At 42.5% G+C, this 14645-nt stretch overlaps 2 protein-coding genes across 4 annotated transcripts in view; one reads left to right on the top strand and one right to left on the bottom strand.

The window, feature by feature from the left end:
• Nucleotides 1–3937, bottom strand: part of LOC139627702 (leucine-rich repeat-containing protein 49) — a 41291-nt gene extending 37354 nt beyond the window's left edge. Inside the window, exons 1-8 of one of the 3 annotated variants that reach the window (XM_071488714.1) lie at nt 3878–3937; nt 2828–2961; nt 2657–2722; nt 2489–2558; nt 2124–2333; nt 1859–1961; nt 1155–1358; nt 189–255 (exon numbers count right to left, since the gene is read on the bottom strand). In XM_071488714.1, the coding sequence (XP_071344815.1) occupies nt 189–255; nt 1155–1358; nt 1859–1961; nt 2124–2333; nt 2489–2558; nt 2657–2722; nt 2828–2923 (816 nt within the window). In that variant the 5' untranslated portion in view covers nt 2924–2961; nt 3878–3937. Of the gene's footprint in view, nt 1–188; nt 256–1154; nt 1359–1858; nt 1962–2123; nt 2334–2488; nt 2559–2656; nt 2723–2827; nt 3415–3877 lie in introns of those variants that run through there. The other 2 variants (XM_071488713.1, XR_011692612.1) reach the window with 2 other exon arrangements.
• A 4366-nt stretch (nt 3938–8303) lies between these two features.
• On the top strand, nt 8304–14009 carry larp6a (La ribonucleoprotein 6, translational regulator a). Its single transcript, XM_071489460.1, has 3 exons — nt 8304–9085; nt 10909–11107; nt 12010–14009. Exons 1-3 carry the CDS (start codon nt 8304–8306, stop codon nt 13105–13107), a joined length of 2079 nt encoding a protein of 692 aa, XP_071345561.1. The 3' UTR covers nt 13108–14009.
• Nucleotides 14010–14645: the final 636 nt, after the last annotated feature.

The raw sequence follows: 14645 nt of genomic DNA, 5'->3' as shown, positions 1-14645 counted from the left end.
TTAGAGAGCTGCATTTTCACAAAGCAAACCCCTAGTTATATTTCAACAGTTTGAAGGAGGAGGGTAAAATGCACTTCTATAGAACGTTGTAGCTGAATATCATGGATACTGGTTAAGGTAATGGCAACTGAACAAACAAGACTAAACACACACATACTGTCAGTGGGAGTATGGTAAAGGAACAGTACCTTATTGTCATGCAAATCCAAGATATTCAGTTTGGATAGGCTTCCCAGACAAGATATCTTCTGGATTCTGAGAATATCAGGAAAAAGTGAGATAAAATGGAAATATATTACATAAAATGTACATACAATTTGTGACAATACAATTTGTCACAAAATATGGCAACAATTTATCACACATTTAAGCCTTCTTGACTGCAGCAAGTGCATTCACCTAGCGGGGTGGGGGGTTGTTTTGAGGGGATATCAAGCACAGGACAGCCAACAGGCCAACAAGTGCATTGAAAGGTTACATTCCCTGAGGAAACTGAACATACAGTAGTGTACAGTGGCTTATTGTTCAGGACTGTTCTTATGGATTTAGATCAAATTACAGTTCAGGATGAAAGGCTGCAGTCACTTGAAAAATGCCAATGGAGTATGAAGAGTATTCTTTACTACACTACACATGGTCCTGGAAGAAGGTCTGAAAAGACAGAAATTGGAATAAATGCCAGAGTCCAAGTGGAAGTTCTTGATATAATTTGTGATTTTAATCTTCTTCCTGTCGACCTGTTAAAACAAAGCCAACACTTGAATAAATGGTTTGTCAAATTAAACTGGGCACGTGCCACAAATCACTCTGTGATGTTTATAATGTAGCAGCATGTTTAAAACACTAAATACAACCTACAACAGGATATCTTGAATAACCTATGAGTAACGTTTGCACTACATCAGGATGTAGCTGAACCAGCTTGTAAATTTGAAAAAATTCCATATTTCACATTAAATGTGTAAAATATATCCCTTAAACATGTTAGAGTAAAGAACAACAAAGCACTTGATGTCTCTTGACATCACCTACTCTGCAGCTTATGCAGCACTACTACAAATATGAACTGCACCTTCTACATGTAACAGAGGCAAAACAGACAGATGTGGTATTCTTGTATTTGCATGCTTGTGACTCCTGTGATGACAACTTACCTGTTCTTCCCTAGCATAAGGATCCTGAGAGAGGTTAGAGCTTCAATGCCTGTCATTTCAGAGATGTGATTGTCATACAAGTTCAGGAAAACAAGCTGTTGCATGTGTGACAAATGCTGGATCTTTGTGATTAGATTGTGTTGGAGGTTGAGAAGTTGCAGTTCTTCCAAAAAGCCCAACTGAGGGCATTCCTCCAGACAGTGCCTGGAAAAACACATTTACCACAATTTAGGCTTTGTATGGATGACTACTTAATTTTCATGACAAAAAACAGTATGTCACCTTCAAGCCATGTAGTTTACTAATGCATGACTTATTTCTGGCCTGTTACCAGTAAAGCAATTAAAACTAAATCAGGCAACCAACACCGATCTCAAGATACAAGGGGTAGGGTATTTTAAGGGACTTTGCCGCCCCCTGGTGGCAATCTGAAGCACTAGCCATTTTAGTTGAAATTATTGTGATTTCTAGTGCAAATACTGCTAATGGCCATAGTGAGTTCAAAAAACCAATAAAACTTCATGACATAGGGATGACATAAAAATACAAAAGACACTGCAAGTAAAAATAGTAAGAACTGTCATGAAACATGGCATGTCAATCTTATGTCCAGTTTACAGCAGCTTCCAGTTAAACCAATATGTTCTACACTGCAACATCTAAAATTCTCATCTGTTAGAAAATAAATACCAGGCCAGAGGTACCTGTCCAAGTCAAATCGTTGAAAAGTGGATGCGAAATTGTCACAAAGCAACCGAGTGAATGGAAAACCAGGAACAGCGCTGTAACTATATCCTCCAGAACCACCTGACGTAGACATTAAACAATAAATTCACTGTACACATAACACCATAGTGCATTGCATAAGAATGTTTGGTATATATTTGAAAATTACAAACTGTAAAACTTATTATCACCAATAAAGCAGTTCCAAAATTCCATATTTGTTAATTGATTTGCCATATTTACCTGCTGGCTTGGAGAGGTTTAAGACATTACGAAAATAAGCAGCCCCGGTACTCTGCACTGGTCTCTTAGATTTGTCTCTTGTTTCCTTTGCAGCACTCTGAGCACCACCTGCTAGTGGTGCTAGATTGTGTGCAGGACAATCTGTAGAGTCACTGACAAATGATGACAGTGGAGGTGTCTGGAGAAATCTGTATGCATGCATTCTGTTTTCTACAGAGGAAATATTATGATGAAACAAAGAGTGAAAACAGTCCATAACATTATTTACACTCCTTAGCTATTTATGAATGTGCATCATAACACAAAAACCTCTTGGGCAGTTAGTGGGTGGGTGAGTGTGTATGTTTGGACTGGATCAAGCTTACCTGGCTTAGAATGAATCATTGTCTGTGCAGGAGTCATGTTTGTCTCTTTTACAATATCTTGAGACTCAGACTGTAAAATGGTACACATGATAATGAAGTACACACTGGAAACCAAAAGCAATTTCCCACAAGAGCTTAGTCTTCAATGTGTTCTACGTCATGACTCACCATCCTCTGGGCTTTCTCTGGTACAAGTGGTTTTACATTTGTAAGGTGCAACTTGCAGCTGTTGACCTGCAGAAATAGTTTACTAACATTACATAACACACACAGACACTCTGTTCAAACATGAACATACAACTGAAACAATGGTAAAAGTCAATTAAAAGTGATACTTACCATGGGGGCGAGAAACACCCATTTATCACTGACACCGACACCAGTGTTCTGTTTTTGAGGGCGCATCGTTTTGCCCACAGTCCGCTCCGGCTCCATTTAGCTAACGTTTGCTCGAGTTAACAGTAAAGACCAACCTTGGACGTAGTAAACAAGCTCTGTTTCAGTATCAACACCAACTTCGTCAAAATTCGAAGTAAATACGCAAACTCATTTGCAACTTTATTGCTGGAGCTAAGGTTTGTTTCTCCAAAACTGACGCTCACTTACTTCAAGCGCTGCAAACCAAACTTACTCGGAGACAAGCACTGTTACCATAGTAACGACGGCGTTGCTGGGTTACGCTCACGTCCTGTGTCACTAAAAAGCAATCCGTCGGGAAACAAATCCTAAAATTGTCCCCGTAACTGAAGTTGGGTTTATTCTTGTTTGCAACTTTAAATAGTTATTGTGACCTAATGGTGTGGCGCTTCCTTGTAGAAGAGTCATGCGTCAAAATGTAATGTATGTGTAAAAGCTTGTATTGTTTTAGTTTATGTTGTGTTTTCATTGTGTATATTCCAAAAGAAAAAATTATCTTAAGTCTAATTGCCATGAAATAAATAATAACACCATAAGGGTAATATCCTAGCATAGTAGAACTGGTCGGTTTCTGGCTCTTCTGCCAGGTTTCACAGCCTACATTGCAACAGAAGAGGGGGTCAGCAGGGGCCCATAGGTCGCATGAACACCGGGGCCCCCTGTCGGGTTAAGCTGACCCTATAAAGCCTTAACATCTTGCTGTCGTTTTACATCACACTGAAGATCACTCTGTGTTAAACAGGTCAAGTGCAAATTACACATAATAGCAGAGTATTGCATTGTCTTTTCCCAGCATCATTCTGAACATAATTAAAACAAAACATTTCAAAAAGCACGTAATTACTTGTACCTGCGCCTGTGAACATTTTATTTTTATTTTCTAAATCAGTTTTGTATTCTAAAAAAAACTGATGTAAGACTGAGAAAAGAGAGTGCTGTGATAATGACAACAAGAACATTATGATTACAGACCTTTCTTTTCACAGTGGACACCTTTTCATTACGGCAAAAGGCACAGGTGCAACAAATGACTAATTACTCACTAATGATGGCGCTGTTCCGGATAGGTGTGTCACTGACCAATGGCAGTGAGTCACTGGCATTTTTAAGGTATCTTATCATCGGAATTGTTTTATGCTGACTCATACCTGTCATTAGCCTCTTGTTCTCTAGATCCCCAAAATGTACCCAGACTGAGGTTCTTGGTGCCTTTAAATTCAGGTTTATCTGAAGATCTCCACTATAGATGTTAAATTGCAGACGAAGAATTTTCAGTGTGGTTATCATGGATTACACACAATGTGTATTTTACTGAAAGTGAAAAATGTATGACTTTACACTAAATAGACCTTTAATAGACCTTTCTCACAGTAAAAACTGGCTTTGTTAACATTTCAGACCCTGTTTTTATCCACAGGTTTGGTGCTCTTGTGTTGCTCTATTTACATATAACTGAGGTGACATTCAGTCTTAATCTGTAACCACAGAACACCAAATGTAATCAAACAGATTGTGTAGTGTATTTTCAGCCTTTTTACACCAGCAGTAATAAGCAGTTGCCCAGAGAACACAAGTCCAGATTCATCAAAGGGACATCCCACACACTGCCTGTCACAATCTATTCATGAAGCAACACACAGGCTGGCACATGTTATGGGAGGTGATCATCAACCGATTGTGTGACAGGCCACATTGAAATAGTACAATGTAAATTCCAACTGTGTATAGATCTATAGATACATGTAGCTTTGCTTCCAGAAGGAAGGCACACACAGAGGCAATAAAGATGCTATTCTTGGATTTATCACATTTTATCTCTATCTTATGTGTTCCTGTCTTAGTGTTTGGTGTTCATTTCTTCTACCCTACTTAAAATATTCTCACCATCTAGAAAGACTATTTGTCTCATTAAGCCATCATTGTAAATAAATGTTTGCTACTCATGTTATTTACCACATTACAATATATTTCTCCTTGGACGATTAGACCAAGGAGATCACAGATCAGTCACAAGGAGATGAATACATGTACGAGTGGAAATGACATACAGTCTGACATACAGCAAAACGAAAATTATATAGAAATACAATATATATTATATAAAAAAACATGGTGTACCCCTACTTCGACTGGCAGAGGACATGTAGATGTGAAGTAGAGATATTATTTGTTATATATATATATATATATATATATATATATATATATATATATATATATATACACAAAACAAATATATATATATATATATATGTATACACACACACACACACACCTATATACAACTATATATATATATATATATATATATATATAACGCTATTATAAGATAAGGGCAATTACGATCATAAGTGATGTGCACACTGTGGATCTGCTGCTTTCCGCCCTCTGGCAGGGTGTGTGTGTGTGTGTGCGTGTGAGAGAAAGAGGGCACACTCTGGAATTTCCCCTCAGTCAATCCATTAATGAAAGCATTTTTGGTTTTGTTTGTCCACAGGAGCAGAAAAGATATGTGCCATGTCACAGTCAGAGGAAAAAATAGATTACTTCACAACTGTGGGTTAATGAGCTCAAGCTTCAATTCATTATCTATGAAACATGGGACAAACCAGGGTGGTTACAGCACTGGCTTAAGTGCAACATTCAGTATATTCACACATGAAGAATGACAGGCTCAGGTAAAGGTTTGATTGTAGCCCTTATACAGGCAGACAGTATGATCCACAGTAACTGAATTCCCCAGTAACTCGAGGACACATGATTTGTTTAGAGTCCAAATCTATAGTCCAAAAGGATGTATGATAAGCTTACAGAAAACAAGTAATCAGGTAACAGCATGAAATAAAATACAGAAACTCACTTGACTTTGTAACATTAATGCAAGATCGCCCTTAACTTAAGATTTAAGCAAATTATAAATCAACATCCCCAAACAGCACTATTCGCTGTGTTTGCTGCAAGAGATGGGGATTGCAACATTTTCTCACAGGGTGACAACCAACCATCCCCCATTTCTGCAATACTCCTCAAACATGGAAACAGACAGGAGAGGGGAAGCAGATGGGTTGCCAAGGCCTCCTTCATCTGCCATGTCACACCATACCAATATCAATCCTTTCAAAGGCAAAGAGAAAAGGACTTCTGTGAGTGAAAAATATTGTTTTCAGACATCTTCAGTATCCAAAACTTCATGTCAAATTCTCCCACCGTTAACCACAACCTCTGTACCTCCTTTTACGACAACAATTACTGTAACTACACAAGTGGTTGGGCAGGTTTTAACAATCGAAATCCTTCCGTCTTATACATGCTGTCTCAAAGGGAAAGCATCTAACTTGTTTCTGCTGAGTGGTGCCAGGTGAGTCCCCTGCACTTAAACCTCCACTGACCACAGAAGTGCTGGTGTCATGTTAAAGTAGTGCTTTATGCAGAAAGACGCAAAACTAGTCCACCACCAGTTTAAAGCCATGTTAGCTGCTCTGTGAAGCTGTGCTCACTGCAAATGCTAGCATCAGTGTACTAACATGCTCACACTGAATGACAATGCTAACATGCTGATGTAAATTTCGTGGGTGTTGAGACATTTCACCCAATACCACATATGTCAACCTCATGGTGACACTAGAGGAAAAGTCAGTGGACAACTAAAGTCATTACAATTTATTCTCTGAGACCAAGAACATATGTATGAGATTTCAAGGCAATCTATCCAGTAGTAGTAGTAGTTATATTTCTGTCTGAACTAAAATTGTGAACCAAACATTAAGGTTATAATTAATTTACTTTCTGTACTACTAGATGTGTATAATTTTCTGTATTTGTCTTCTGGAAATAAGAGTCCCTAGAGGGGTTACATTCTCTTATGAGGGTTGGTGGAGCCAGAGCCAGAGGTGGGAAAATGGCAATTATGAAAAATTAACAAAAAGTGTTCAATTCAATTCAATAAAACAGTCCTGTAATATAACCTGCCTTCACGAGGCTCAGCTTGTGTGCATCTCGTGTTGATTATAGGGGAAGCTTGTGGTGCTGTTGAATTGTATCGTATCATATTGAAAGTTGCTGTTAGTTGATGTTTTGCACACACTGTGAACAGAGGAAAGAAACAGTTGAAAGACAACTGAAGGAGGCTGTTTGTGTCAAACTGGGACAACGGTTTGCCTGTAAAGAGGAAGTAGCTCAGAACACCACCTACAGGTGCATAAGTCGCCATCCTGTCATTGCTTCCTGGACAGTTTCACACCATTTTCAATCCTTATTCTGCTGTTCAGATTTTTTTTTTTTTTTTTTAGAAATGCTGGTTGATTTAATTACAGAAGGCAGAAAAATCAGCAAGAGCTGATTCTAGAAAAGTTTATTTGCACTGGAAACTGTTTAAATGACCCTGTTAGCAGACTCTGTCACTTGATCTGAGAAAATAAATCCCGAGAAACCAAATGCCTTTAGATTATTTGTTGGCAATCTCCTCCTCACCCCTCTTTTCCTCACACATTGTCTCCCATTGTACACAAACTGGAGCACTGTATGGCATGTGGTGCAGGGAATGAGTCAGCCTGCCCACCAGCTGTGAGCCTGCCTTGCCAGTGGGGAGGAGTAAAGATATTTCATGCAGGGCTGGCAACAGCCAACAGCATTGGTGTGGGTGATTTACAGGGTTATTAGGATGGAGGCCAGCAGCTAGCTACAAAAATGGACTTGATGTATAACCTACAGAGAAGTATTCAGGTGACTGTAATTAGAATGCCCCCAGATGAACACCTACATATGGTTTTAGAGCTGCAAAACAACATCATTGAAACCAGAGATCTCGGAAATGAATTCTCCAGCAGAGTTATATTACTGGCTGCGTGGAAAATGGCTTTGAACCCTCATTTAGAGCATCATGAGGGAACACTAAACTAAACAGAAAATGTTAGCCTTCTTGTGATATGCTGAAAAATAGAAGATAAAGGAAAAAAAGTTTGAAGAACTAACGGACTCATGATCTCAGTATTTTTTTTTTACAATGCTGGCTGTAGCCCAAGCCAAGAGTTTGTTTTCAAATCTGAAAACAAAAAAATCTTGGATATGCTACACCTCTGCCTCATCTGCAGGTTACTTTTGGTTTGTAGTCCCTGGCTTGCCCTCAGTGACACCCGACTATTAATTGATGCGCTTCCTGCTTCCTGGCACATGCGCCGCTCCCCTCCTGCGTGTCACCAGAGGCCGAAAGCCAATTATCCAATTAGCGGCGTTAGAGAAGGGGTCGTCCCTGCCACGTCAGTTTCCCGGGTAGTGAGGAACACGTGAATTAGCTTCTCTACTTAGACACATGTAAACGGGCCATTCGTGTCATCACAGAAAAACGACAACACTCCGTGAGTGTGTGTGTGTAAGTGTGAAAAAAAAGAGAAACAGAAGTATGCACGCCTTGGTGAACGCCTTCCTGCGCTGCCTCTCCTTCCTCCTGCCTCCCTCTTGGCTTTGTGTCAGCTTCTGCCTGTGGGTTGGGAGTGAGTGCGAGGAGACGCTGCCGCGGTCCAATCCCAGAGCTCGTTTCAAAAGCAGAAAGCCTCTTACATATGAGGAAGTAGCGGCAGTAGCAGCAGCAGCAGCAGCAGCAGTAGAAGCACAAGGCGGCTCCAGTCCGTCGGTCTCACCAGGTCCAGGCTGCGTCTCGCTGGCTGCTACAAGCCCCGCTGCTCCTCAGGGCCCTCCACCGGGTCGGATCAGGATCGGGGGTCTCTGGCGAGCCGTGGAGCGCGTCTTCGGAGCCCCCTGGGTCCTTCTCCGCCATCACTGGTGCCCGAAGCAGCGTCGAGCAGCTTTACGCACCCCGTATCCTGTCTGTGCCTCCGAGTCGAGCGAGATTAAGATCTTCCAGGGAGGCGCTGCTGCTGCTGCTACAACCGAGGAGAGGAGCGGAGCGGGTGGAGGCACCTTGACTTCTCCGAGGAACATGAGTGGGTCTGCGGGGATCCCCAATCCGAGCCCAGCGGAGTGCGCCTCGGATGCGTCGGCGGAGCAGGGCATCGATGAGGTAATCACCGTGGATCAGCACACGCAGGAGATGGGGACGGTGACGATAACTGTGGCCATTCAAGCGGCGGAGGACGAAGAACCCGAGGAAGTGTCATCCAACATAATTGACTTCCTCGGAGGAAGCTGCAGTGAGGACGAAATCGGAAGATATGACAAATCAAGGTTTGACTTCCACGCGATTTGAAGTTGATTGTGACTGACAGTGATGTTCTGGTAACAAGGTTAAAACTACAGGGCAATGTAAGCGTTTACGCTGTCATTAAATGGGCTGGACAAAAACAGCTTTCCCTCCATTTAAAGACTTTTATAATTGTGTCAAATTTGATTTGTTCAGTAAATGAGAGTAAAGTGTGTTTCTCAAATGGCAGGGTACAGAGTGGGTGCCTTTTCATGTCAAGGTTACTGGATCTCCACCATCTATTTCTGCATCGGATTTCATAGCCCACAGTATTGGCCCGTAACTTCAGCTGGTGAGCTGCCAGCACAGGAGCAGCGTGGGTACAGTGGCATTGTTCTGTTCCACTGAGAGAGTACCAGTTGTGTAGAAAGACTACTGTACAAACGCCACTTTAATCCAGACAGGTGTAGCCTATCACAGTGACAACAGAAGACAGTAAACAGCACAGTGAGAGAGGAGGACAATAGATGCTCACAATTGGGAGCATAAATCCTCCCACACATACTTGAGGGATATTATTATTATCTCCTGGGTGGGATGGCGGGGAAGTGTCTAACCACCTGTAGGCAGCATCAGTGCTGTAAAACCATTCACCTGAGACGGAGATAAAGGATGCCACGTTCGCTTTAATCTAATTCCCCTGCGTCATGGCCTGCTATTTTTATCCTTTGGCCTATAAGTTCCCTTCTCAGACTACGTGTGCAAAGAGTGAGTCAGTGACAGAAAGGCCAGAGGAGACAATAAAGGACAGACTCCATATCAAAGCATTTTCAGGTTGTCTGCAGGTCACACCTTTTAAAAGCTTTGGCAACACCTGTGCATGTTTTTCACACAGGATATATTTTAACATCACTAAGGGTTATTGCTGCATAAGGTAGAAAGTGCAGATTGTCAGCCGTCCGTGCATGTGGCTATTTCACAGAATATTCCAGCAGCATTCCCACTGAGACTTAACAGTGCACTGCTTAATCGTGACTTGAAAGTGAACTTCATCACAGCCTAGTTAGCAGTTTTCCAGTATCTTAAACATTTCTGCTGAGTTTCCTTTAATTCACATGTTTAAAATATACTCTGTGTGGTGATGACAGCGACAGTCTCCTCTAAATGCTGGTTGTTGTTTGTATCTGAAGTCCTGGGGAAGCTGTGGGCTCGTGCCAGCCGTGTGGTCAGCCGGCTGGAAAGCTGTTGACTGAGGGTGTGCTAGAGGGAGGAGGCTAGCGGAGGTGATGAGTCATCCACAAAATTTCATTCAGACCCTCACTCTAATCTGCAGGGCTACCTGACTGCGCTGCATCGTGGCTTCAGCCAGGTGTCTGACTGAGATCAAATTGTGCCTAAAAACCCTCAGCAGTGCAGTGTTGGTGCTGGTTTTTGTAAATGGTGTGAAGTTGATGTGGTGGGCCACCATATTCTGTGTGGGAAGGAGAGCCTGTGACTCTGCACCCTTCAGATGGAGAGGTCTTGGCAGTTTCAGGACTGGTGGGACTCTGTAGGTCGAGGTCTGGCACTGAGGCATGGTGACTATGGTTGGAGACAGTTTGTCAACTGCCACAGAGGAAAGTCTGGGAGGATGGAAGCAAACAGTCCATCTCTTTTCATTCCAGCATGTTGCAGAGAGAAATGGCAGGATGAGGATGTGCTCCTGCCAACAACTTGTTGTAAGCCTCTGGCTTATTGTATTAATGAGAGTGAAATGTGTAACAGTTGTAATGTTGGCAGTTTAGCATATGAAACATTCTGCTGTTTCAGTGATGAGCTACAGAAGAGTCTATACTGACCATGATGCATGTTGTCTTCCTACACACAGCGGGGCCGGGACCAGTGGAGGAGAGCTGGAGGAGGAGAGCTGGCAGCCCCCAGATCCAGAGCTCATCCAGAAGCTGGTCGCTCAGATCGAGCACTACCTGTCCGATGAGAACCTGGAGCACGATGCCTTCCTGCTCAAACACGTCAGACGTAACAAACTTGGGTTTGTCAGCGTCAAATTGCTCACTTCATTCAAAAAGGTAACCATGGCTGCAAAATTACAGTCTGGAAACACAAAAGGAAATATTTAGATTTCCCTGTCTTGATAATAAAACTAGAAATTGCACACAAAGGCTTAGGTACTATAGGCTACAGGCAAGGTGCTAAATTGTCACCTCATGGCACATTATGGGCTTTTAATATAAGATAAGCTGTGTATGGTGTCCAACCACTAATTATATATAATATTTTGAACACTCACCAAAATGTCACCAAATGTGACATTGAAGCAAGGCTGAGGCATTAGCAGTTTTATGATGGGAATCTGGATAAAGCTCCAAGCTTGCCTTCTGTAATTCCCAGTGACGTGGAGGCTTGTGAGAACTGAATAGCAATGACTGGCTGTCTGTAGTGTCAACATGACTATTTGTTAGGGATGCAGTGATATTTTCATATTTATTCACAACAGCTGGTGCTACTTTTGGCTCATGCATCCAGATTTGTCAGCGTGTGTGTGTGTGTGTGTGTGTGTGTGTGTGTGTGTGTGTGTGTGTGTGTGTGTGTGTGTGTTGTTTTCTTTTTTTAATCTGTTTATGCCACAAGTGATCTGGCTATACACATACAGATTTTTAATATAAACAAGGATTCAAATGTGAGCTCGGCAATACTGAGGTTGATTTTAAACATGAGCAAATTATACAGTGATGACATGAGTATTGCAGTCAGGATGTTTGGGTCTGTTGAATGGATATAATGGCATCAGTTCACATATTGAACCATGACTAAAAGGAAGGCACTGCTGATTGATGATGATTTAAAAAAAAAAAAAAACCCTCAAAAAGAGAAACTGTCGCAATGATCAAATGTGCATGGTGGTTATGAGATGGCACTTCTAAACTGCTTAGTATCTCAACCTTGTGACACAAGCATCGTCTCTTCACAGGTGAAACACTTGACCCGGGACTGGAGAACAACTGCTTATGCTTTGAAACACTCAAAGATACTTGAGCTGAACGATGAGGGGCGGAAGGTGCGGCGTAAATCGGCAGTACCAGTCTTTGCTAGCGAGTCATTGCCCAGCCGCATGCTGCTGTTAAGTGATTTGCAGAGGTGGCCGGAGCTGGCTGCTCTCACCAAGGATAATGGAGGGAGTGCGGGAGGAGCTACTCAGCAGGAGCAGCTGATGAAGCTGTTGCTGAAAGCTTTCGGAACATACGGCGCCATCGCCTCTGTCAGAGTCCTGAAGCCTGGGAAGGACCTGCCGGCTGACCTGAAGAGACTGAGCGGCCGCTACTCTCAGCTAGGCACTGAGGAATGTGCCATTGTGGAGTTTGAGGAGGTGGAGGCTGCTGTTAAAGCCAATGAAGCTGTGGGGGGTGAGGATGGCGGGGCCAGTTTGCTAGGGTTGAAAGTGGTCCTGATTGGCACCAAGCCGCCCAAGAAGAAGGTACCCAAAGAACGACCACGGGAGGAGGGAGGGATGCGCAAGAGTCGCTCGCTCAACAGCAGAGTACGAGAGCTTCAGTACCATGGGGAGGACTCGGCCTGCAGCTCCTCAGACACTGAGAGCACCCCTACCTCCCCAAGGCTGGCCAGAAAGTCCCAATCCTGCAACAAGCTCAGCCCCACCACTGCAGGTATCAGCTTCCAGAACAATCACCTGAGTCCTGGTATGTCCCCGCGTAACAGTCCCTGGTCTAGCCCCCGTGGCAGCCCCTGTCCTCAGCGCAAATCTCCTCATAACCACAAGTCTCCCTTAGCCAGTGAGGGCAGACTGAGCCCTGAGCCTGGGCGCCGCTGGGCAGACTACTCCTCAGACAGTAGCCTCACCCCTTCAGGGAGTCCATGGGTTCAACGGCGCAAGCAGGTGGCGTCTCAGGAGAGCAGTCCGGTCGGCAGCCCGATGCTGGGTAGAAAGATCCAGAATGCTGACGGCCTACCCCCAGGTGTAATGAGGCTGCCCAGGGGTCCCGATGGGACCCGCGGCTTTCACTGTGTCAATGTGGGTGAGAGGGGAAAGACTGCTGCTACTCAAACTTGATGCGTGGAGCGTCTTTATGCATTCCTTGATCGATTGATTCCTTAATCCCCAGAAACAGAATGATATTGGAATTTTGAGCTGTCCTGTCGCTCAGCCCCCACCCCATATTTGAGACTCTGTAGATAAAGTTTTGTTGAGTGCATCAGTTTTCAGTCTTTGTTATATTTTTATACGACGTTTTGAGTTACCATGGTAACATTAGAGATTTACTAATGGAAATTTGAGTGAATGTAAATTGATATTATTTGAAAGAAAACTTTACATACACCATGTCACCGCCACTGCTGTCTAAACTTGTTCTACATGGGGGCGGGTCCGAGAAGGAGTTCACCTGTTGTTATGTGTTTTTTTTTTTTTTTTTTTTTTGTTAGTTTTTTTTCCATTGAAAAGTGTCCTCTGTCTTGTGTCTGTGGATGGTGTATACATGTGTAAGTGGTGTAAGTGGCATAGGCACGTGGACCTGATAGAGATATCACCATATGCCTTTTCTGTATTTGTCTACTGTGAGTTTCATTTTTACATGTTATTTAAACTGAGGCCATAATCACTCCACTGCCATAAAGGTTGGACAGTTAAATGTGGACATGATGAATTTTTTTTTTTTTTTTAATTTAGCATTTTTTAAGTTCTGTATTTTCAGTACGCTTTGGCACTTAGTTGGGAAGGGTCTCTAGCCCTGTGAATGTTCATTTATTTGGCAGGTAGATGCTTTATTTATTTTTTTTAGCTTTATTTTTTATTGTTTTCTGGGCATATGTTTCCATCAGTGTAAGCTCACGTTGAGGTTTGAGGGATGTTCAGGTCAGGCAGAATAAATGCTCTTATGTTCTTGCCTTTACATCTGAGCTTGGGTATTTGTACAGTGCAATTCCTATTGTACAAATAAATCACTAAAATTGCAATTGGCTTGACTTCTTCTTTTGTTTGTGACAGATTTTAAGGTGGTCATGATGGTCTGAAACAACCATGATCAAATTCTTATTTTTATTCCAATATGTAAGCAAGATGAAGTGAGATACTGTTGCCTTGCCAAGACTGCGGAAGTGATTTCAGACTTGGAAAGCAGAATTGGCACAGTGGTGTGTGTTTTTAAAATGGATTGCGCAGATGGGAGGATGATAAGAAAGTTGATGGATTAAAAGCGATATAAACTCTGTATGAAAAACAGAAAATTTATAAAATGGTTGAAAAGACCAAGTAATTTATTCAAGTTGCTTGTGTCTTGGTGTGTCACTTTCTCATGTTTTTATTTGACCATGCTGAATCTAATTAGGCTTTGGCTTTTCTTACAGATCGTCAGGAAAGGACTTCAAAAATATCTTGAAATGATCCAGATTGACGCCAAATATACAATTCATAACATAACTGGTTACATAAGTGTGCTTATGCATCACCTCAAGTCAAACTGTAACACCTTTGACAAATCACAACTTGGTCTACGTGGGTAGGTCTATCAGGTTGGGACGTCTTGACATCCCCATTCATCCCCTGCCCAAGCTCTGTCAAGTTGCACAGAGACTGTGAGTGAGCAGCGGTTG

This window comes from Trachinotus anak, unplaced genomic scaffold (genome assembly GCF_046630095.1).
Source record: "Trachinotus anak isolate AG129_WGS33_773 ecotype Australia unplaced genomic scaffold, CSIRO_AGI_Tana_v1 ptg000011l, whole genome shotgun sequence".
Taxonomy (NCBI): domain Eukaryota; kingdom Metazoa; phylum Chordata; class Actinopteri; order Carangiformes; family Carangidae; genus Trachinotus; species Trachinotus anak.
This window is presented reverse-complemented; position numbering and strand designations above follow the sequence as displayed.

Excerpts from the sequence above, each read along its gene's own strand:
- larp6a (XM_071489460.1), top strand. The coding sequence starts at position 8,304 with ATGCACGCCTTGGTGAACGCCTTCCTGCGCTGCCTCTCCTTCCTCCTG. Across the intron at positions 9,086-10,908 it reads GGAAGATATGACAAATCAAG|CGGGGCCGGGACCAGTGGAG; the intron begins GTTTGACTTCCA and ends TCCTACACACAG. Across the intron at positions 11,108-12,009 it reads TGCTCACTTCATTCAAAAAG|GTGAAACACTTGACCCGGGA; the intron begins GTAACCATGGCT and ends GTCTCTTCACAG.